We start from the raw sequence: 22,916 nt of genomic DNA, 5'->3' as shown, positions 1-22,916 counted from the left end.
CTGATGCGGCTCAGCCTCACCGAGACTGCCTCAGCGGCCCACCGGTCAATTGAGTTTGAGACCCCTGATATACAGTATTAGCATTAAGCTAGTGAATCATTGCTAGGCAAATCTGTTTGGTTCCCTTGAATAAACAATGTGTAATTCTCCTATATTTACAGTACTTTGATCGTAAACTTCACCTGGGAGTGGTGTCAAACATCTTGAAACCGCTTTTATTGATTAATTGCTCACCACTGAAGTCAGTTGAATGAGTTTATTCCCACTACAGTTGAATAGCTATTTATATCTTCGGGATTGTCTGGGGAAGCTTTGTTGCAAAGGGGCAAACAAGGACCGCCACTGTCATTCGACAATAGGCGGAATCGTGTGGGCCCTCCCAGGGTGCGCGCAGCCAGTGCTCGCGCAGCTCGCACCCTAAAGCGCGCTCTCGTCCCTGACTCGAGGACGCTGCGGCTAAAGCTAAAAGAGCAGCGGGCGTGCAGGCCCAGCGTCTGCTTGGCATAAATACGTCGTCGTTCATTTTGTTCCGAAGGACCCTTCGACCAGCTGGGATTTCAAACGCGCTCGATCATATGCGCGTGAAGGGGGAAACGATAGCGCAAGATGGTTCGGGAAACCAGACACCTTTGGGTGGGAAATTTGCCCGAACACGTTCGAGAGGAGAAAATTGTGGAGCATTTTAAACGGTAGGTTACGCAAGAGGGGGATTCTCTGGTGGCGGAGCAGCGCGCCATACACAACATTGAACCGTCTGTGGCTAGCCCATCGTCGATGCTAACGCTAGCGTGTGCAAACTACGAGAAGGGGACTTTTCAACTTCTGCTCGACTCGCACTACACGACGTCGCTGTTTCTAAGAGCACGCTATAACAAACGAGCGCACCCTGGCCTCGTTGTTGGTGATATTTGCTGAATTAGCTAACTTGTGCTACGAGCGATAAGCAAGGCGCTAGCCACTAGCTACCTACCACCCAGCCAACCATTTTGTGGCAAGTCAATACGTTTTAATGATCGTTAAAAGACATACGGGCGCACACGTTTAACAGGCACATTATATAAAACCTGCACTGCACCGTTGTTTTTTTATTTGTATATGTGTAGTCCAAATAAACATTAACTCCCGCTAGGGTGTTAGAGTCGTGCATTTAGAAAACAGACCAGCTCAAATTTGCGTCAAAATCAGACAGCCAACCGGGCCCGCATCTTCAAAAATTCGCTGGTTGTTGAACTGATCAAAAGCACCGTATCACCATCCTCGGTCTTGATGTTAATTGTGCACTCAGCTAAAACAAGAGCCTGGCGCCCGTCTGGTTTATGCTCCAAATGTTGGAAAATGGTAAAACGCAACATGTCGTTTTCGCCTGCGGGGAGTGGGGGGGGGGGGGGGGGGGGGGGGGGGGTGTAAGAGCCCCACGGTGAACTCAACAAACGCGTCTATATCCATATTTTAGCAGAAGCTAATGCAAATAATCTCAATTTAATCGATCTTCTTGATTATTTCTTCGGATTTCACACGATTTCTCCAAGATGATAACACTGCATGTTTGACGATTTACTTTGCAGTTGCTTGGATTTTCCTTCAATTTTAGAAGTATTTGATGCTCTATTGGCATGAAGTATAAATTACTCTCTTATCTTGAATAAACCAATTCCATCTGATTTCATCCTTTTTCAGGTATGGACGTGTGGAGAGTGTTAAGGTCCTGCGGAAGCGAGGGTCAGAGGGCGGCGTTGCAGCCTTTGTGGATTTTGTGGATATCAAAAGCGCTCAGAAGGCACACAATGCTGTTAACAAAATGGGGGACAGGGACCTTCGGACTGACTACAATGAACCTGGGTCAGTGCCAAGTGCTGTTCGGGGCCTTGATGACAGCTCCCCCTCTAGCAGTCGAGACATTACAGGATTCTCTAGGGGAACAGTTGGACCTGTCTTTGGCCCCCCTGTGTCCCTTCACACCAGAGAGGGGCGTTATGAACGGAGAATAGATGGGTAAGTGGACTTGGTCACCAATCCGTGGAAATCTCGGTATGAGATAGCGGTAACACCAAATCACATAGTTGGTTCATTCCGAAGGGATATATGACTCACAGGGGTCTCACAAAGGTAATTTAGGGATCGGTCCGCTTTTCATCATAATTGACTTGCCATGCCCATGGGATTATGTAAATTAACCACGCATTATGATTTCTTAAGGTTACGTTAATACCAGATCTGTTTATGGATATTACACCCAAAAGGAATATCCTGGCGAGTTCTGGATTTATTTTGTTGGAAATTACCCCTTCCTGGGAGCGTTTGGATACTTTTTCCCCAGGAGATGGATCTAAGTTTTTATTTTCACTTCAAAAATGAAATCTGGAAGTAAGTCCTTGCCATGGTGGATTCACGGGTTATTGGGTATTTTATCATAACATTTTTCAGGACTACCTACATCTGGTTATCCTTTTGTCTGTTTTGGCAATTGCTGATAGCTGGATTACTATTTTTTTCTTCCCCCAAATATTTTTCAATCCATGGATACAGCCTGTTCTGAAACTGGAACTTAATTATTATGCAATCCAAGATCCAAAAAATTAAATGCAGTTTTTTTGTTTTGTATTTTTTTAAGACAGTTTTTAGCACACCATGAAATAGAGTAGCTACAATGCCTACGAAATATGGAAGCTATACGTAGACGACTTCACAAGAATACAGAGGATACCATCTATTATCCCAGGGAGGTTTACAAAGCTATTCCTGAAGATACCAGAAGTCTGCGCCATTGGATGTACCCTCCTGGATATATACTTTGGATGTACTCACTTGTATCCTAGTGTGGATTGGTGTATCTGCCATTCAATTGGATTACTTGTATGTGGATGTAGCTGTCTGAGGTTGCCCAATCTGCAGTGAAAAGAGTTCTGAAGACAACCTTTCCAAAGTAATACCACAACCTCAAGACAGCCAGCAGGCACATCGGATACGATCCGCGGAGTGTGGAATTATGCCATATCCAACAACTGGGATTTAATAGCTTGTTATTTCGGAGTTTAATTATCGTCAGTGTGTTCCGTTTTACATATTGTTTAATACAGTGCAAAAGCCCAAGGAATACATTTTTGACTCCGTTAAAGTGGAATTTTTGGAAAGTACTTTTTGCTTAGATGATCCATTTGGATATTCTGTTTAAAGCGACATGGATTTGTCTGAATTATCCTGAAGTTCATCATTTTTATTTTTTAGAGCTTTATGTTACTTTGTTTTTTCCCCTGCTCTACATGTTCCGAAATCCATTAATTCTGTGGTTGTTTTATTTTTCTTTTTTCCTCCCCTCATCCCGTGAAGGAAATTCCATTGCCTAACAGTGGATTATCTGATGGCCTCGTGCTCCACAGTAATTGAAGATTACTCGCAGTCTGATCGAAGAGAGCCGTTTTTGGCTCATTAGAATAACAGATTTTTCCTGTTGGTTTTTCATTCCTGCTCTCACATTCTGACCACCTAAATTTTATTTGGATTAGTTACAGTAACTTCTTACAAAAAAGGTTGGTATTTCTCTGTCCCTTGCTTTTTCATCTTCCATTGTGTTTGTCTGACATCGCATCACATTTAGATTAAAAAAATAATAATAAATAATAAAATACTTCTGTAGGTTATGTAATGTTATGTCTATCGAATTGGGATAAGGGATAGCACGTCTGCATCAGAGTGGACTGGTTTGAATCTCTGCTCAGGTCCTCCTGTGGGGAAATTAGTATGTTCTCTCCGTGCATGCGAGGGTTGTGTTGAGATATTGAGAGTTCCTCCTGCATTTCAAAAACATGACTTGTTGTTTAGCTATACTTGCCCCGCCATTGACTGGTGACCAGGCCTGTGCTTGTGACACTTTTAACCCAGAGTTGTCATGCAACGTGAAACTCTCTAATCCGTCAAAAGTTACACTGTCCCTTGAGATATTAAAAGCGACGTATTAAATGTGAATGACTCGTATTTTTAGGACGTTACTGGTCTTCTCCAAAGCTCTGTCATTTTGCCATCCTTCTATATTATTATTAAGGTGACGGGTGGCTGGAGCCTATCCTATTTTATTTTGGGCAGTCGCCGGACTATACTGTATGTACACAACAAAATAATTTAATCCCCCTATTTAAAGTTTTGGACTATTTACGGTGTGTTTGAATATAATATTTTTGGTATGTTGGAGGAAGCCTCTGTCCCAAGAGAAAGTCACTGAAGCGTATTGAGAACGTGCAGACCCCGCACAGGAAGGACAGCCCGGTTTGAAACCTGTTGGCATCAAACTGTGAATTAGATGCCGTAACCGGTCAGATACAGTGCTGCTCTTTTGCTGTTTGAAACATAACTGGATATTTAAAAATCATATATTTTACATGTAGAAGAATGGATTTAAACATTCAACTTGGACAAAGACCTCTTTGGCAGGCGACAATACACAATACAGAATGCAAAGCTGCAAGTCAGGGATCCAACTGATCCGCTTCTCTTCTCTATCCTCTTCTCATTTTGCAGTAGCTCAGAAACCCGCGAACGTGTGTATGACCACAGCCCATATGGACACCATGAGCGCAGTGGCACTTTTGACAGACAGCGGCACTACAATGCGGACTATTACAGGGAACGCACTTTGTTTGCTGCTGCTGGTCCAGGGAGCAGCACCATCAGCGGAACCTTTGAGGCATCAGACCCTCATTTTGACTCTAGAATGCGAGACCCCTTTTCTCTTGCGACTGCGACACGGCGCGACCTCTACAGAGACGACAGAGGACGACGTGTTGATCGAACGTACCATCACCGCCGGAGTCGATCGTCCCATTCCTCACAGTCTCGACACCCTTCCCCCCAGCGGACAACTGGACAGACTTCCCAAGCTGCTCATTCCCCTAAACGAGCCCCACTTTCCCCTGGAAGAGGACCCCGATCTCAATCCCGCAGCAGATCTTCAAGTTCTGATTCAGTGAGCAGCACTAGCAGTACAGGAAGTGGCAGGTGAGATAATTTTGAGTTGTGGGAGGCAGTGATACCGTGTTGATATCTTTTATCTGTCTCATCGGCTTGCCACTCAGACTAGCTACTGTGACATAATAATAATAACAATAAATGTCATTTATAAGCAACTTTCAAAATAGTGTACTCTTTTGACGACAGTGACTCCAACAGCAGCTCAAGTGATGGATCACGGGCGCGTTCTGTTCAGTCGTCAGCTGCTCACGCGCCACCTCAGTCATCAATGGTGCTTGACTCGGATGAACCACGTAGAAGCTTTGGGATTAAAGTGCAAAACCTCCCGGCACGATCGACAGGTGAGATTGGTTAAATTTTCATCAACTGAAATAGGCCAAACTACACTGAACGGGTGACCGCTGTGTGTTTGTGAAAATGTAAACACACCATACGGAGACATTTGTTTCTGAGGTTATGCCGACTGTAATTTGGGAGAGAAGACATGCTTTTGGATTGTATTCATGATTGCGCAGACTTACAAAATGTTATCATTTTCTCTTCAGACACAAGCTTAAAAGATGGACTATTCCATGAGTTCAAGAAACATGGCAAAGTGACCTCCGTGCAGATCCATGGAGCATCAGAAGACCGCTATGGTCTGGTGTTCTTTAGACAGCAAGAGGATCAAGAGAAAGCCCTTAGCGTCCCAAAAGGAAAACTGTTCTTTGGCATGCTGATTGAAGTCACCGCATGGAATGGTCCTGGTAAGTGATGTTTAATATAATCAAACCAATTGATCAAATTATAAATGTATTTTCTTGCTGTCCATTCTTCATGTACAGAAATCGTAAAGCCTTTAATAGTCCCACAATCAGTAAATTTACAGCAGCAACATTGAAAGGGGTGGCAGTGGAGGGTCAAAGATAAAACAAAGTATTCTATGCACAAAGAAAATTAGATTAGATGAGCCTTTATTTTTCTCACAGTGGATAAATTTACATTTCACAGGAGCTGCTGTTGAGGCAGTCACTCTCGCGGCGCCATCTTGAAGTCAAAAACAAAATAACAAATTATGTGACACAACACGAAAGACACAGACAGTCTTCAATCTTGAGCACTTACTGCACCCTCTTTGTTGAATGAAGCAGTTTTAGAGGAAAGAGTATCAAAGCATCCTTTTCACCGGTGGATCAGAGACATCATGGTGAAATGTGCACGTCTGCTACAAGCTAAATGTTGAAAGCGAACACGAAGCTATAGCATCCATTGACGAAAAGCGACTGTCTCACATCTCCTGCCCCACGTGAATCCGCTTCAATTCCAAGCCGCAACAGTTCCACATACGCATCGGAACTCTGCTCTAATGCTCCTTTCTTCTGCTCATCTGTGACCGTATAAAGTTATCAATAATGGAAGAGAGTTGATCTTAAAACATGAATGAGCACTAGTCCTGCATCTCATGGTATTGATTTTATTTTTAAGTTGACAACAATCAGGATAAAATGTTTTAGTCATGACTTTCCGTGCTCGCCCATCTTCATTCAAAACAAGTCGTGATTGATTAAAATTGTCAGCTTGTGCATCATTTTCACGTATTGTTTGCGAATGCGGCATTGCAGATTCTTAGAGGCTCAAAATGTAAAAAGCTAACCGCAAGAAAAATAAAACACTTGATCACAAAAGACAAGCTTATGGCACCTAGCCAGTCTGTGGTTAGCGCAGCAAGCCAGTGTAGCAGCCGGTAGTGAAATTGCACAAACAGATGTGACTCAGACACTACCAGAATAGGATTTTTTGCTTGCAATTTTTGAATGTTGCCTCACCTAACTCCCACAGTGTCTCTAATCAAGAGCCTCGCCCATAAATTAATTTCTTATGTCTAATAACATCCATCCACCCATTATCCAAGGCGTTTAATATGACGCTCAGTTGTTTTTAAAACTGCCAGCTTTTCATTTAGAATGCCTTTGTCAGAACTTTAACCATATATTTGGTTGAGGTGGTCTAACAGGTTGATTGGATTAGAATTGTTTAGTCAAGTAAAAGTCAAAATGTCAGTTAAAGTTATTTTGATTCAATGTCAGCACGTGTTGATATAACAGCATTTTAAAAATGTATTTGTGTATTACTATTTGGTTTTCATCTTGAAATAATAAGCAGCATCTATAAACCTCCCTTTTTGTATTTAAAATAAATGAAACAGAAAGTTTGTGAAGATGGTAAGGGTTTTATTTAAGTTATCTTTAATATAAAAGGTCGAGAGGCCCTACACATCCACCCACATCTTTTTCCATGCTGGCGGATCTTATGTTGCTGATCCAACGTTCAAGTCTTGAAAAGCTGTGTTGTCCGCTCGCAAATAAGGCCATAAATTCTTGGCTGGAAAAGCTCCCACGGTCTATGATATTTTCTTTGTTTGAGCTTGGCAGGATTGTTGAAACTCGTGCCGATTCTTTGGCTGGTGGAGTTATCAATTCGGGGTCAAAATGGCTAGCTGTTGTTCCCGACATTTAATTTTTGTGCGAAACGCTTTTCAGTGGTTGACTTATTCAAGTCAACCACTGTGAAATGCCAATGGTGTCTGAATTTCAGCATCCCTCGAAAGAAGCAACATTTTCGAAACAGCTCTCACTATGCAGTTGGGTGCACACAACCTTCTGAGGTGAGGTTGTTCGGGGTCTCTGGAATTTTTATTCACAAGATTAAAGGGGGAATGTGTAAGATTATCAGGTCTACTTTTAAGTATTTATCAAAAGTAGATACAATCAGAAAACTAGGGTAGGTAGTTTGGCGTGTTCACACATATGCAAAAAATATTGATTCATCGCTCAGCTCCTTTTGTAAGGCTGAATCAGACCAAATGTGAGAATGCAGACAGATTAAAGATGAAGTGCGCGTCACCGAATACTGCAGTATAGTTTTTAATCCCAACTGTTTTTATCAAGACATTTGTCCAAAAGTTAACATTTCTCTGACCGAGCTTGTCATAATGAGTAATTTCTTTTTCTTAGAAACGGAGAGCGAGAATGAATTCAGGCCCCTGGATGGTAGAATAGATGAATTCCACCCAAAAGCCACCAGAACATTATTTATTGGCAACCTCGAGAAGACGACCAGCCGTGAACAACTCTTTGAAATTTTTCAGCGCTTTGGAGAAATTGTCGTAAGATACCACCTTCGCATAAAAAATGGTTCTGGTGTTTTCTCTAGCCCTCTAAATGTGTGTTTTGTTCTCCACTAGGACATTGACATCAAGAAAATAAATGGGGTTCCCCAATATGCATTTGTACAGTATTCTGATATTGCCAGTGTCTGCAAGGCCATTAAAAAGATGGATGGCGAGTATCTTGGCAGTAACAGACTAAAGGTAAATGTATAATAAATTAGTTATTTTTTTTATGTTTGCCAGTAAAATGTTTACTTTTTATATCACATTCGTAATGTCATTTTCCCCCTCTTTCTTAGCTTGGTTTTGGGAAAAGTATGCCCACAGCTTGTGTTTGGCTCGATGGGCTAACAACTAACATCACAGAGCAATACCTCACGCGCCATTTTTGTCGTTATGGTCATGTTGTCAAGGTAAGGTTTTTTTTTAATGAATATACATTCATCAAACAGTCTTAAGCATTATTTGTTTTTTTTTTTAGGTTTTATTTGACAGAATGAAAGGAATGGCCCTCATCTTTTACAACAACACAGATTTTGCTCAAACTGCTGTAAGAGAGACCAAAGGCTGGAAGATTGGAGGCAACAAAATTAAGGTGACCGTATTTGTTAAATGTGACATTTTTATTAATCAGTTGAACAGATTTCAGTTTTACACGATGTGATCATTTATTTTTGACAGGTGGACTTTGCGAGTCAAGAGAGTCAGTTGGCATTCTTCAGAGCCATGCAGACATCTGGGCAAGACATTAGAGAACTTTATGAAATTCCCCCTGAACGACGGTAGATGGGTTACATTAATTGCGTACTCATAAAAATGAGTTTAGTTGTGAACAAGAGATTAATGCCAAGGGTGTCCCATAAAGTCTCCATAAATACGAGAAATAAGTTTCTTGACAAACTATATCCACTTGTTTACTTTCTGGTTCCGAGTCTCTGTCCACAGTGTCTGTCATATATCTCTAACAGCCAGCCATCGGGATGGTGTCAATTTGTTGCTCTTTATTGAAATGTATTTTCTGTGTTGTCTGAAATACAAAGACAAAAATGTTGGGACCACAGATGTGTGGAATTTGTTATTTCCCCTATGTATGGCGACCTATGGGACATGGTGTTGATGGCGTGGGGTGTGTTTACATAAAAATGAGTTCAGATTAGAATTTAAACATGTTTTGCTTAAACTAAAGAAATGTTTGAACTATCCTAATTAGTTTTCCTTCTCTTGCCTATTCATGCAACAGAGAGGATCGCAGGCCACTCTACCATGAATTTACAGCAGAGAGAGCTTACTATGAAACTATACGAACACCTGGCCTTTACCCGGATGATGCCCGGAGGGAGTATGCTGCTCGCAGTCGGGACCGTTTCCCTGAATTGGAACATTTTCAGGGAGAACACTTTGACCCACGATACCATGAAGATCCACGGGACTACCGGGAATACAGAGATCCCTTTGAGCAGGACATAAGGAAATACACTTACATTCAAAGAGAACGGGAACGTTTTGAAGCTGACCGAAACAGGTGGAGTCCATCTCACCATCGGCGGCCTATTACTCCAGCGGTGTCGCCATCACCGTCTGACAGAGCCCCCAGAGAATCAGAGCGACGAGTTTATAGCCAGTCTTCTGAGAGAAGTGGTAGCGTAAGCTCACTCTCACCCCTAAACTTTGAAAAATCAGAAAAGACTTTGCTCGAACATGCCTCAAAGAGTGACAAGAGTGAAAAGAGCAGTCAACCTGATCGCGTGGTGGGCTCCGAAAAGACTAAGCGGCCAAAACGAAAAGAGAGAGGTGAAAAAGCAGAGAGAGTCAAATCCAGGAAAGTAAAGGGGCAATCTCCATCCAATAGACTACCAGACACAGAGTTCGATGCTGCTCTTGAGGTTGGCCCTGGACGAGGAAAGGGAACTGAACTGGATGCCCAAGATAGGCAGAAATATAAGGGCGATAATGAGTCTATTGCGGGCAGTCAATTTTCAGCTGCCCACCACGAGTCGGTGAAAAGCGAAAGATCTGAAACGGTTAAAGGGGATAATTCTGATATGGATGGAAAAAATCGACTCAAGAAACATCTTAAAACTGAGATTGGAAATGATGGGAAAGACTCATCGGTGGATTCAGATCGCCTTGCAGCAAGAAAAAGACGCTTTGCTGAGTCAGGTGGAAGGACCATTCACCAAAAGCGAACCAGGGTTGATGAAGAGGATTCTAATCAATCGCAAGAAGCAAGTGTGATAGCGCCATATGGGAAGGAGCTAGACTCTGATAAACACAAAGATGCTCTACGAAGAGATTCAAGATTTAAAAGTGGAATCCCAAAGGACGCTCAAGAGGACATGAAAGTACTCCGAGAGAAATCTGAGGGATCGTTGGACTGTTCTGAATCAAAACGCCTCCCAGCCCACACGACATCACGAAGATTTTCAATTGAGGGTAGTTCAGTCCAGGGCTCTGCACGAGAACAGGAACACAGTGCAATTTTCAAAAGTAGTGGTCAAGTAAAAGAATTTTCCAAAAGCATCAAGATTAAGGAGGAGCCTGTAGATATTGACCTGTCTCAGAGTTACCGCAAGCAAATGGAGCAAAATAGACGGTTGCATCAACAGCAGCATCGAGAGTCTGACAAACTTGGAAAACCGGACAAACCAGGAAGTCCGCACGAAAGTGAAAGCGATGACTTGGAACACCGCAGTCTTGTGCATGAAGTTGGCAAACCACCTGAGGATGTCACCGATAATTTTCCCTCTCACAAACAAAAGAAACTTGACCAGTTTGACACTGAAGGAATGAAAAGAGAGCGTGTCTATCGGAGCTTCAGGCAAAAAAGTGAAGATCCTGACTGTAACAACACGTCCTCTCCTGGACACCAGTTTTCCCATCATACAGAGGAAGACTTTGATCATGTGCAGAAAGAACTTTGTAAAAATGAAAAAATGAACCCCGATTTGGAGCTGCTTGTGAAAAGGACACACAATGCACAAGTAAATAAATCCACCACACTTATCAATCCAGAAGAGGAGCAACAAAAACGGTGGGAGAGTAGAGTAAACAGAAACATGTTACCTGAAATGAACTTTTCTAGGACTCTCAACAAAAACATTCATAACCGCAAACGTTTGGATTATGGGGTTTGGCATGACATCGAGCCAGGGGAGGTGAGATCAGACTCCGAAGAGGATCGAGATGCCAAACCCTCTTCCCCTGTGGCATCTACTTCCAAGTCTTTTTCAGAGAGGCCGAGGGCAGAGAGATTTTCAGACCCCAAAACTGCACATCTTGAAAGAAATAAATTCTACTCTTTTGCACTTGATCAGACGATCACACCAGATACAAAGGCTCTGCTTGAGCGGGCAAAATCCCTCTCGTCTTCCAGAGACGATAATTGGTCCTTCTTAGATTATGATTCTCATTTTGCAAGTTTACGCAACCGGAAAGATACTGAGAAGATAGAATCAACGCCACGGCCGACACCGTCGTGGTACATGAAAAAGAAAAAGATCAGAAGTGGATCTGAGGACAAACTTGATGATCGAAAAGAGGAGCCAAAGCCAGAGGAGCAAGAACGAAGGGAGTTGTTTGCTTCCCGCTTCCTTCACAGCCCCGTTTTTGAGTTGGACACCAGACGACTTCAGTATCTGCAGCGAAAATATGACGAAGCCGAGCAAGCTCAAAATCAGCAAGGTAATCAGCATGGAAGTGTAGATGGTGAACTCGACTCTGGTCCAGTGATGCTTTTCCATAGTCGTTTTTTGGAACTTACAAGATTGGAACAACAAAAGAATGAAACCCAATCAGAAGAAATAACAGCAGAAATAAATGTTGAAAAAACATCAGTGGAAGAGCCACAGATGCAATCACCTGAAACAAAAGACTCTATCAGTGAGCCAGAAATAAAGCCCATCAGTCCTGCTGAAGATTTGGTTTCTGAGCCCAGGGTAACACCCCCTATCTCACTCACGGAGCTAAAAGACATTCCTCCCATCGAAGAGACGTCTCCATTACCCACCGAGCCATCTCCTCCTTTGGTTTTCATAAAACAGGAAAAAGAAATTGAACATCTGCAAGTGCTTTATCCACCAACCGAGCCTACCGCTGAGTCAGAAGCTCCATGTGTCGAGCAAGAAGCCAGTTACTTGGAGGCTGATTTTAAACTCTCCCCATCTGAAATTAAACTCGATGATGTCACAGATGCCAAACCTAATATCGAAGAGCCGAGCAGCTGCAGTTTGCATGAATCTAGTAGTAGTAGTTCAAAACCAGAGGTTGTTTCTTTGTCAACGCAGACCGAAGTCTCCCAACCCACAAGTCCTGTACTAACTTCTCACGAAGAGTCCCTACTGAAGAAAGAGACATACTGTGCAATTTCAGAGCCCGAAGAAGAAAAAACACTTCCTGTCGGTAAAGAGCCCACCGCTGACACTAACATAGGGGGAAACTCTGCCCATAAGGAACATAAAACAAAAGAACTGAAAGCTAAGAAGAGCAAACCATCTTCAACCGAAGTAGCCCAAACTCTTGTCACCGTGTCAGCTCCTGAAAAACAAGCCACGCGAAAGAGCGAACGCATTGACAAAGAGAAACTGAAACGAGGGTCCTCTCCAAGGGCGGAATTTAAATCTACCGGCAAATCTCCCCTTCATGGCTCGGATGCTGACGTCTCTGAGCAGAGCATATCATCGGGAAGAGCAAGACGTAGGAATGTGAAATCGGTGTATGCAACCCCAGTTGAAGAAGAAACACCGTGTCGCACTGCAAAAGAAATTCAAGAGTCCCCACGTTCTGCAAGAAAACGTGTCACAGATAAGGATCCGACACAGCAGCATAACAATGAGCAGGATTTACCGGCTCCCACTCCTCCAGCGAAACGGGGCCGCCCTCCCAAGAATCGTAAGCAGGGCGAAGACGCAGCTAAAATGGACAAAATAAAAATGGAAAACAAAGACGTAGATCCAAGTGAATTTGATAGTTCTGAAAGAATCTCAAGACATTTGAAGGGAAAATTCTCCCCCGGTGGCACAAAAGCTTCAACGGGTCAATTGGCGACAGCTCTACTAAGTGGATCTACAAAGAAGGGAGAAAAATCCGAGTTGACAGAGGGAAATGATCAGGAAATGGATTGCACTGATGAGAGTACCTTGGTTTTGCCAGATCCCTCTAAAGAAGCCCAATCGCCTCAAGTCGACCAAAAGAAAGGAGATAAAAGAGAAATGGTCAAAGACACCCAGGCTCTGAATGAAAAGATTTGTGAAGGTAAATTAAACAACAAGGAGGATTATCCCTCTCTGTTGGAAGAAAAAAGCACCACAGAAAAAGATAAGCCCGTGAAAGGAAAAAACAAGTCACCAAGGACTCCAAAGTCCCCGGTTTTGAAGAACCTCAAGATCAGGTTAAATGTCAAAGAGGTGAAAGACCATGTTTCAAAGTGCACCAACAAAGGGGTTAACAATGACGACTGTGAAATGTTGTCTTTGGAAAAAAAGGAACATCTGGAAATCTCAAAAAGTTTAATAAGTACACATGAGATGGAATTGGAACAGGCTGTGGAGAACATCGCCAAGCTCACAGACCCGTCTTTTCCAAGTGAACCTCAAACCTCAACTGGCCCAATCACAGACTTGAAAAGTATCTCAGATGAAGAAAAACCCAATCCAGCTAGTGAAACAGAACTCATTGCCGCCATCGACTCCATCACTGCTGAGGATTTAGCTGTCTCTTTATCCCAAACACCATCCTTAAGTGTCGACATAAATTCTGAACCAGAGATTCAAGACTCGGTTCAGCCCGCCAAGGAACCAGAACCCGAGTTGAGTTCTGTTCACACACAACAGGAACCTCCCCCACCATCCACACCCAAAAAGGGCCCTAAGGGAAGACCTAAATCTATCAAACGTACTAAAAGCCAAAAGCAAGCACGGAAAGATTCAAAAGAACCCCCCCTAAGTGAAGCAAAATCAACTCTTTCAATTCAGAACACCGCATCCACTGTCAAGATTGTCCCAGAAATTACTCCGTCAGCAGCTACCACTGCTGTCATCACCTCCTCCACCACATGGAAGCCCGAACAAGAGCCTCCAGCTGTCAAGGCCCCTGAGGTGAAAGAGTCAGAGTCGCCTACAGAAGAGCAGATTCCACATATCAAAACAGTTTACCCCCAGTCTAAAAGTCCAGTGGGTCTAAAGCCACATTCACCCTCCCCGTCACCACTAGCATGCAGACCAAATATTAAACCGCTCCAGAACAGTAGGGCACCCGTCTCACCACCAGATTGGATGCGTCACTCTGTTGCTACTGTGGTTACGTCTGCACCGGCCTTGCCTTTAGCACCCAAGGACAAACAACCCTCACTAGACTCCGAAAGTATAGATATCGATCGTGGCTCAAGCGATCTGAGACAGATTCTTTTGAAACACAAAACCATTTCTCTCCCGGGGAGTAGTTATGCACCGACTAATCTACCCGCAGTCCACGAACAAATCCTCGCCGAGCACAATACTACTTTAACACTTGTGCCAAATAAATCGCCACCACCCGAATGCCGGGTATCATCTCAGTCTGTTCGAACGCCCGCCACGCAACCATCTCCCGAAACCAAATCTGTGATTTCTGTCATTGCATCCACTGCATTGCACTCCTCCGTTATTAGTCGTGTTTGCATTCCTGAACCCGAAGACAAAGTAAACCTCAACATTGGTAATAAGGCTGCGGACATTGCTCTCCCGAAGCACAACTACAGGCCCGGAAAAGATGATAGCGGACCCTACCACGGACCCACGATCGGTGATGAGGGCGGGACTGCAACACGCTTTATTGTTGAAAGTTCTACTCTCGGAACAGGGTCTTGCCCGGGTCTCAGGGTCAACACATCTGAAGGAGTTGTGGTACTCAGTCACTCGGGACAAAAAACGGAGGGACCCCAACGGATTAGTGCAAAAATAAGTCAAATTCCCCAAGCAACGGCAGGTGACATGGAATCTCAGCAACTGGTCTCCATGCCGCAAATCAAACCAGAAATATACAATCATCCACAATCAGGCCTTCCGAAAGGGTCTTTCCAGACCGATCATGCCCATTCTGGTAAGACTCAGTCGAGTTTTTCTTCAAATAAACAAGAAACCACAGTCTTGGAGAAAATGGAGCCTGCCTATTCTCAAGGAGTGGTAAAGCGTCTTGCACAGGGACTTGGCAATCAGAGTATGAGCTCGATGTACCACCAGGAATACCTGCCGAGCAAACATCAAAAGAAAATCGACAGCGGAGATTTGCATAGTTCAGATGGTTCCAAGGCGCAATGGGCCTCTGCCATAAGTCCCGCCATCAGTCCACACCTGCCGTCTCCTCCTGGAAATCACGTGGGTTTTGTGACAGCCGCCGGTGACAGAACGCCTTCGCATCTCAGCGGCAACAAGCAGGAACCGCGATCCCCGCGCAAGTCCAGTCATCCCCATTCTCCATTTACTAAAGTGTCCTCGCCCATTGGGTCTTCTTCACCTAAGGGCGTCCCGGTGATGTTACCCACCGGGCTTCCCGCCATGCAACAGTTCATCACGGGTGTGCACCATGCGGAACAGTCCGTAATCATGCCGCCTCACAGTGTGCCTGGCGGGCTGGGACGAATGTCACCTCATCCCTCGACTCAGTCCATTCCCGTGGGACATCTCGTCCAGGGGGACGCTCGGGTTAACACCCCTCCACTCTCCGTGATGAGTTACGGGATGCATAGTGAGTCTCTTACGTCTCCCTGGCCCGGTTCGATGCAACAACGACCGACTTCACCCCAAACTGTCGGCAGAGACAAGGTCCTCAAGGTGAACCCGAGTGCTTTAAGGAGTCACGACGTGGACCAAGACGATTCGAGACGCTTCCACCAAGGACGGCAGCCTGCCGCACAGTTGAAACCCGAGACGTTGCAATCAGATCCTCGCGGGGGGTTCCGAAGCGGCGTCCCAATTGAAGCGTTTATGGCGCCGAGAGAGATGCGTGCGCTCCTTCACCAACAGGGTGAGCGTTCGTCCACAGACGCACATTCGGGACACCTTCAAGAGACCCACCCCTCTGCCTCTGCACCTTCCACTTTACCGATGTCGTTGTCTCCAAGGGCGCATATTCTGCCTAAATGTGTTTCTGAGAAGGATGTAAAGCCGTTGGAGGCTAAAAGGCCCCACTCGCCTCTTTCAAAAGATGGACTAATGGCAATCCGGCAGTCAGGACCTACAATATCATCTCCCCAGAGAGTTTCGCTCATGCCACAAGGACTCAGTGGCGCCTTCCCAGAATACACACAGATGTACTCGAACCCAAGAGGCGTCCATTCCCAGATGGCTGACACAACGAATGTCGTTCCTGATGGGAAGATTTCACAGCCTGTTAATATGGTGCAATTGCTCACAGTAAGAGAAACGCCCTCTCCACAATGTCTTTATTTTAAGTCACTGAGTGCTCATTGAACACATTCTTGTCTTTCTCCCTCTTCCTTTCCAAACTCAACAGAAATACCCGATTGTTTGGCAAGGGCTCCTTGCGCTCAAAAACGATACAGCAGCGGTCCAGTTGCATTTTGTGTGCGGCAACAAAGGTTTGGCTCACCGATCACTGCCCCTCCAAGAAGGTGGCGCCTTCCTCCGAATTGTCCAGAGGATGAGACTCGAGGCCCCTCAGCTTGAGAGCGTCGCCAGACGGATGACGGTACGTGCTCACAGCCTCCTTGCCGGTTGTCGTCCAATTCTTGGCGTCCCCTCATTTCTTTTGAGTCATTGTTGCGTTTGTGTTACCGCAGGGGGAGTGTGACTTCTGTCTTCTGCTTGCTTTGCCTTGTGGGCGAGATCAAGATGATGTTCTGAACCAGACGCAAGCTCTTAAGTCTGCCTTTATAAACTACTTGCAGACAAAGTTGGCGGCTGGCATTATTAACATCCCAAATCCAGGTTCCAATCAGGTGAAGTCTTAAGTTTTTTTTAAACATTGACATTTCCTGTAGTTTAAAATTTAACCTTTCTTACATTGAGAAACAAACTCACTCTCACACACACATGTATACATATATTTTTGCACACTCTTTTAAAGGACAACCGACGTCTCCGGACAAGTTGTGTCCATAATTTGTAAAATGGCTCCACATGACTTCTACTGCGTGTATTTTAATAAGATTCCACCGCATATAGCTATATTTTACGTTTTAAGACTCGCGTTGAACATTCAGGAAGTCTTGTTTTTGAGTTGGTGACGAGTCCGTACGTGACGTCAGAAAAGGACCGCCTCCTCACCGTAAAAAAGACGCATTGTAGCGTCTTTCCATTACGTCAATATATTTTATTTATTCATCAGGACTATTTGAATCATATTCATAACTGGGTGTGTAACAAGAAAGCATATTCTCCGAATCTGAAGCCATTTTTTTGATTCACCAGCAATGCAAGACGTCTTGGCGTGACGTCACGAAAGGGGGGCGGGACTTTCTGAAAATGCCCAATTCGCAGCTCAATTTTTTGCAGGTTTTGGACACTTTAAGTCATTTTTATTGGTGTTTTGCATTTGACTAAAAATATCATATTGCATGTTTTGGGTATTTTAGATGCTATAAAACGTTTTTCTGGTGTCAGTTAAAAAACAAAAAAGTGACGTCGGTTGTCCTTTAAAATGAGCTTTCAGTTGAGTAATTTTTTCTATCTCCCTCACCCTTTCTCCCCAGCCTGCCTACGTGCTACAGATTTTCCCACCATGTGAATTTTCCGAGAGCCACTTATCTCAACTGGCGCCCGACCTTCTCAACGGGATCTCCAGTATCTCTCCTCACCTCATGATTGTTATCACCTCTGTGTGACCTTCACCACGATGGACTCTGCCTCGTGGATAGATCAAAGAATGACAGATGAGCCTCGGGAAACCAGAGGAATACACGTTTTTTTTCTTTCTTCTCACTTCTCAGTCTTTTAACCTCCCAACCTTTTCTCATCCCATGTCTGGTCTTTTTGTCCTTCTCAAAAGAACTCAGGGATGGATCAAACCAGATTCACATCTCTCTTCTTTTTGTTTTTGCATTTCTGCTGTATTTCTATTTATTGGGGATTTGACTTTTCTGTGAAGAAAAAAAATCAGAATGCTTGAGGAACAAGAATGATTGACTGAGCTTTTTATTGATTTTCTGCCCCCACAAGAGGATCATGGATGTCAAAAATGGAAGAAAAAAAATGACATTTCATTGTGTAATTTTAAATATGTACAGATTGCCTTTATTGTGCTTTCTATAAGGGGAGGACAAATAAAACAGACTCTACAGAGGACCACAGATTTTAATTCCACCATCTTGGTTCATTTTCCCAGCACCCCCCACTACTGAAACATTTTACACCTCTGGCACCTACATTTGCATTGCTCCCGCAACATTTTCCTTTGGACGTTTTGGAGTATGGGACACTGTAAATATTTTAAATATTTAAACTTTGATCATGGAACTTGTAAAACCTGGCAGAGACTTGAACTCTTGGACGTTACCAGAACACAGGATGGAACTAGATGGCAATTCTCTCTTTTTTTTCTTCTGGGGTGTAAATACTTGTAACACAAGAAGTTTAGCATACTCCCTGTGGAGTCTGCCATGGCACTTGATATTTTGTAACTCAAATTAAAAAAAAAAAATCTACAGAAATCTGAAAATACATAAGCTATACTACTCTCTTTCTTTGTTTTTTTTAGGGACACAAGCCTATCACTAATTCCAAGAGCTGTTTAAATATGTGCCCATGACTACAAAAATGAAATTAACTGCAATTCAACATCACTGTCTTGCTAATTGTGATTTTGCAGGTATGAAAAAAAATGAACAAATAGAAAGTTTGACTGAACTATGAATACATTTGAGCTGAACTCTATGCCAAACCTAAAATTAAAATCAGTTTTCAATGTAATGGAAAGGAAATTGTTTTTTTATTAAGGAAATTGTATTGCAGAGTAGTGGAGAACAAAACTAATCGTAGGGGATATTTCTGTGGGCCATGTTTTTTTAGTTTCATATAATCAGCACAATAATAAAAAAAAAACTACATTACATGCTGGTGGTCTAAGTCCACCCTAGATCCAAATAATGCCACAAGTTGGTCTTCATACTGGGAGATGTTCCTCTTCATGATTTCCTTACAAGGGCCCAATAAACGTTCAAATGCCTGGATGTCAATCTCTGAAAAGAACGATAAATTCATGTTTAAAAAACAAACAAACCGAACAGCATGTCTTGTAAAAATGTCATGTGGCAAAAGAATGCACACTGGGCTGTATATCTATAAATATTAAATATACATCTAGATTGTGTATACTTGTACTTAAGATAAAAAACACATTCATTCATTGATTATCCTCATGAGCGTGCTGGAGCCCATTTGAGCTGTCCTGGGGAAGTAGGTGGGGGAAACCCTGAACTGGTGTCCAGCCAATTGCAGGGAACACAGGCAATCACATTCGTCCAAACATGCACATACTGTAATTGGTATTTTTGTGCCAAACTTCAATTTTTTTCTATTTCAATTTAAATATTATTTTTATTGTTGTAGGTATATGGCGTAGCAGTTTTTGTATACAAAATTTTTGTGTTACATGATAACTTTACTCTTCTTTTCCTTTCGTCTTTTCCCTTCAAGGGGTCGCCACAGCAAATCAGTGTCCTCCATCTTTAGAGGTTTGATCCGCTTGTTTGTTTTGGCCAAGCTTTTACGTCGGACGCCCTTCCTACTGTATTACATATGCAAAGGTTTGTGATTGACGAATTTGGTTTTAAATTCACCAAAAAAAATAGACGTCTGAAGTTGGTTAATATTCAAAAACATTACCTAAGCATTTGGTTTCTCCAACAGCATATACGGACGCTGCGCGAGGTTTGTTCGTGACGAGTGCGAGCTCCCCAAAATATTGTCCTCGAGAGCAACGGGCCACTTCGATCTCCACATTGTCCTGCTGGCCGACCTTCGTCTGGTATCAAAAACACAAATTATGACACGACTGATTCTTTACTCAAGTTAACATAGTGTTTGCCTAATAGTAAACGTGACGATATCCCATTTGACAACGTGCCACAATAACAACACTTACTGAGGAGAAATTACACACACTTAGACTGCTTTAAAATGACGGTGTTCCCGTAGATTTGCTAACATCAGCAAACTTACTTTGCTTTTGATCATGATCCTGACTTGTCCTGATTCCACGATGTAAAAACAATCCGCTGTATCTCCCTGTGGTCACACGATCGACGACTTAAGTCCATTCGAAGTGACTGCGCAGGTGGCCACTCAAATCGTGTACGTTACCTGCGCAATAATACGCTCTCCATCTCTGAAACATCGTGCTCCTAGCACATCCACAATCTTCATCCTCTCCGAGAGCTGTGAAATATATGAAAACAACAGCACTTTGAAGTGATACAGGTCTCAATTCAACCCAAATTATGAAGAAAATAATTCTAAAATTGCGCACATTTTGCGCAGCTTTAGAGACTAGAGTCTAAAGTGATTTTCAACCACTGTGCCGCGTCACACTAGTGTGCCGTGAGATAATCGTCAGGTGAGCCACGAGAAATTATCCAATGTCTTTTTTATTTTAAATGTTATAAGACATTTATTAATCGTTTTCTACGAATATTATGCCATTCTCCGCTGGAAAGACTAGGAGGGTAGTTTAATATTCGTCCGTGTGGCAACACAAAATGTTTCCAATCTAAAAAAAACGTTCATGGCTCAAACAAAGTTGAAAAACACCAGACAATCCTTCCAAATCGTGGCAACCTGGTACGTTTCATTTTCTTTGTGTGTTATTGTAACAATTATTTCCCAATATTACCCTAAAATTGTGAGAAAGGATAAAGAACATACGGATGTTGATCGATCCATATTACCCGTTGAGGACACTTTCGATACACAGTCACGCGAACTGAGCAGACCGCTTATTAAAAAAAACATTGACATTTCAGGCTTCAAATAGTTGTTCCTTTTTGTAAGTCGTGTTACGAATTTCAAGGTACCGCTGTATTTTTATTTATTTTTATTTATTTATTTTTTCATTTTTCTGTAGTGTATATTATCGTTAGTGTTCCTGGTGTTTGTGTACAAACCTCCAAAGACTTCAGAAGAGGAACGCATTCAACAAAGGCCTCATACATCCTCCTCTTCTTGGCGTTATTTTTCACAATAAGCCTATGGAAGGTGGCCCGATCCTGCATGGCCACCAAATATCACATTCATGAATCGCTTCTTTCAACACAACCAAGGTCAACATGCAAGAGCACATAGTTGTTACCCACCAAGCCCCACAACGCGCCTTCCTGGGCTGCCACGATGGTGGCAGCTCTCGGCGTGTTGTACATGAGGGCTAGCTCGCCAAAACTACCCTTGTTGTCGTACTTTCCTACGCACACGCTCACCCCGCCGTTTGCCACCATAATATCGTAAACACCCCTGAGAGGACGCAAAATCTTAGTCAAAATTATTTTTGTTGCAAACTTCTGAATACAAATCAAACCACTCACCTCTCTATGACATAAAAATTATCCCCATCATCTCCTTGGTCAATGATGTGTTCCTGAGGTTTCACCTGCACCTCGAACATGCCGTCCAAAACCTCTGAGAACTGCTCCTATGGTACATAAAACTAATGAAAGGATTAATACACTCACTAATATATATATATATATATTTTCCGAACCCATTTGCAGGTTTGCAAGATATGGTTACTTTTACCCCAAGGTAGCATAAATACAAGTGCTTCAGAAAGCACAGTCTGAATATTTATCATTAATCTTTTGTTATAAATTTTCATCTCTCAGCATAATTAATTATCTTACTGGGATATGGTGTTTTGTTCATTATAAAATAATTGGTTAATTATCAATTTAATAATAAAGAACCATGACTAAACTAGCCTTTTATTTTGGTTCAAGAGCATTAGATCATAAATGTTGACCAAAATATTCAGGATTGAGTAAAATACAGTTGCAACAATGCATCATAAGGTTGAAAAAAAAACACCAGGGGGACTGAAACTGCCTGGTAAAAATTCTAGTCTTTGCCAACAATGTCATTAGATTCAATTTAAATTGGACTATAGGGTAAAGGATGTTCTTTCAACACGCGTGTGCACCTGTTCCAATGTCTTAAAGAGTAAAATGTCCTTGCAGGCATCCTGTAGTCTGCGACGCTGCTTGTCCGTTTTGGGGTGCACAACTCGGGGCTCGGAGTCATCATCGTCGTCGTCATCGTCGGGATTGTAGGCCTCCGCGCAAACTGCATCAACAAACAGAGTGAATTGAAAAAAGAAATTTCAAGGTACGTATAAAAATTAAATGTGGAACAATCACGTTTTTGGAATCTGAACACATGTGACAGACCTGAAACTCTGCGGTTGTATTTACCAGTGGTGGGTTCTGCGGAGATGTTAAAGCATCTTTTTAGATAACATCTTGACAAAACAATCAAATTTAAATACACTAAATCGTAATACACACCAACAATCTTCTCATCCTCCTCTTCTTTCTCATCCTGGGCACTCTCATCCGAGTTTGTTGCAAAAGTGACCCCCTTCCTTGCTGCCTTGCCGCCATGCTTCTTAGTTGGCTTGTCATTCTTTCGCTTCTCCAGAATTTGCGTAAAATGCTGCACGGCAAATTCCACCAAGTCCGACGGCCTGTTGCGTAGAACCTGAACCGTGTATCCCTGCAGTAGCTCCTTGAGACCCGCCGGAATCTCGGAATTGCTCATCTTTGAGGTCCAGCAGGTTGTCAAAAGGTTTTGGGTGTCGTTTCCATAAAGCAAAGCATCAGATGACCCGA

General features: G+C 43.0%; 2 protein-coding genes across 4 annotated transcripts; one reads left to right on the top strand and one right to left on the bottom strand.

Annotated features, from left to right (window-relative positions):
* Nucleotides 1-426: 426 nt before the first annotated feature.
* Nucleotides 427-18,392, top strand: LOC148890123 (msx2-interacting protein). Of its 2 annotated transcripts, XM_089009272.1 has the most exons (14): nt 427-689; nt 1,678-1,992; nt 4,513-4,989; nt 5,149-5,303; nt 5,508-5,708; nt 7,956-8,107; nt 8,186-8,311; nt 8,410-8,523; nt 8,592-8,705; nt 8,792-8,892; nt 9,351-16,497; nt 16,598-16,792; nt 16,884-17,042; nt 17,796-18,392. In XM_089009272.1, the coding sequence occupies exons 1-14, from the start codon at nt 607-609 to the stop codon at nt 17,925-17,927; spliced, it is 9,471 nt and encodes a 3,156-aa protein (XP_088865398.1). In that variant the 5' UTR covers nt 427-606; the 3' UTR covers nt 17,928-18,392. The 2 variants fall into 2 exon arrangements, with proteins under 2 accessions (XP_088865398.1, XP_088865399.1); XM_089009273.1 differs by lacking the exons at nt 427-689; nt 1,678-1,992 and adding an exon at nt 2,197-3,527.
* Nucleotides 18,222-22,916, bottom strand: LOC148890122 (cAMP-dependent protein kinase type II-alpha regulatory subunit-like). Of its 2 annotated transcripts, none has more exons than XM_089009284.1 (10): nt 22,593-22,916; nt 22,476-22,511; nt 22,229-22,371; nt 21,618-21,718; nt 21,393-21,546; nt 21,204-21,305; nt 20,404-20,478; nt 20,263-20,328; nt 19,927-20,065; nt 18,222-19,280 (listed from the first exon to the last, which is right to left on the bottom strand). In XM_089009284.1, exons 1-10 carry the CDS (start codon nt 22,843-22,845, stop codon nt 19,144-19,146), a joined length of 1,206 nt encoding a protein of 401 aa, XP_088865410.1. In that variant the 5' UTR covers nt 22,846-22,916; the 3' UTR covers nt 18,222-19,143. The 2 variants fall into 2 exon arrangements, with proteins under 2 accessions (XP_088865410.1, XP_088865409.1); XM_089009283.1 differs by having other exon boundaries at nt 21,618-21,724; nt 22,593-22,915.

This window comes from Hippocampus bargibanti, linkage group LG12 (genome assembly GCF_051943395.1).
Source record: "Hippocampus bargibanti isolate YZ-2025 linkage group LG12, ASM5194339v1, whole genome shotgun sequence".
In the NCBI taxonomy this organism is placed as follows: Eukaryota; Metazoa; Chordata; class Actinopteri; order Syngnathiformes; family Syngnathidae; genus Hippocampus; species Hippocampus bargibanti.
This window is presented reverse-complemented; position numbering and strand designations above follow the sequence as displayed.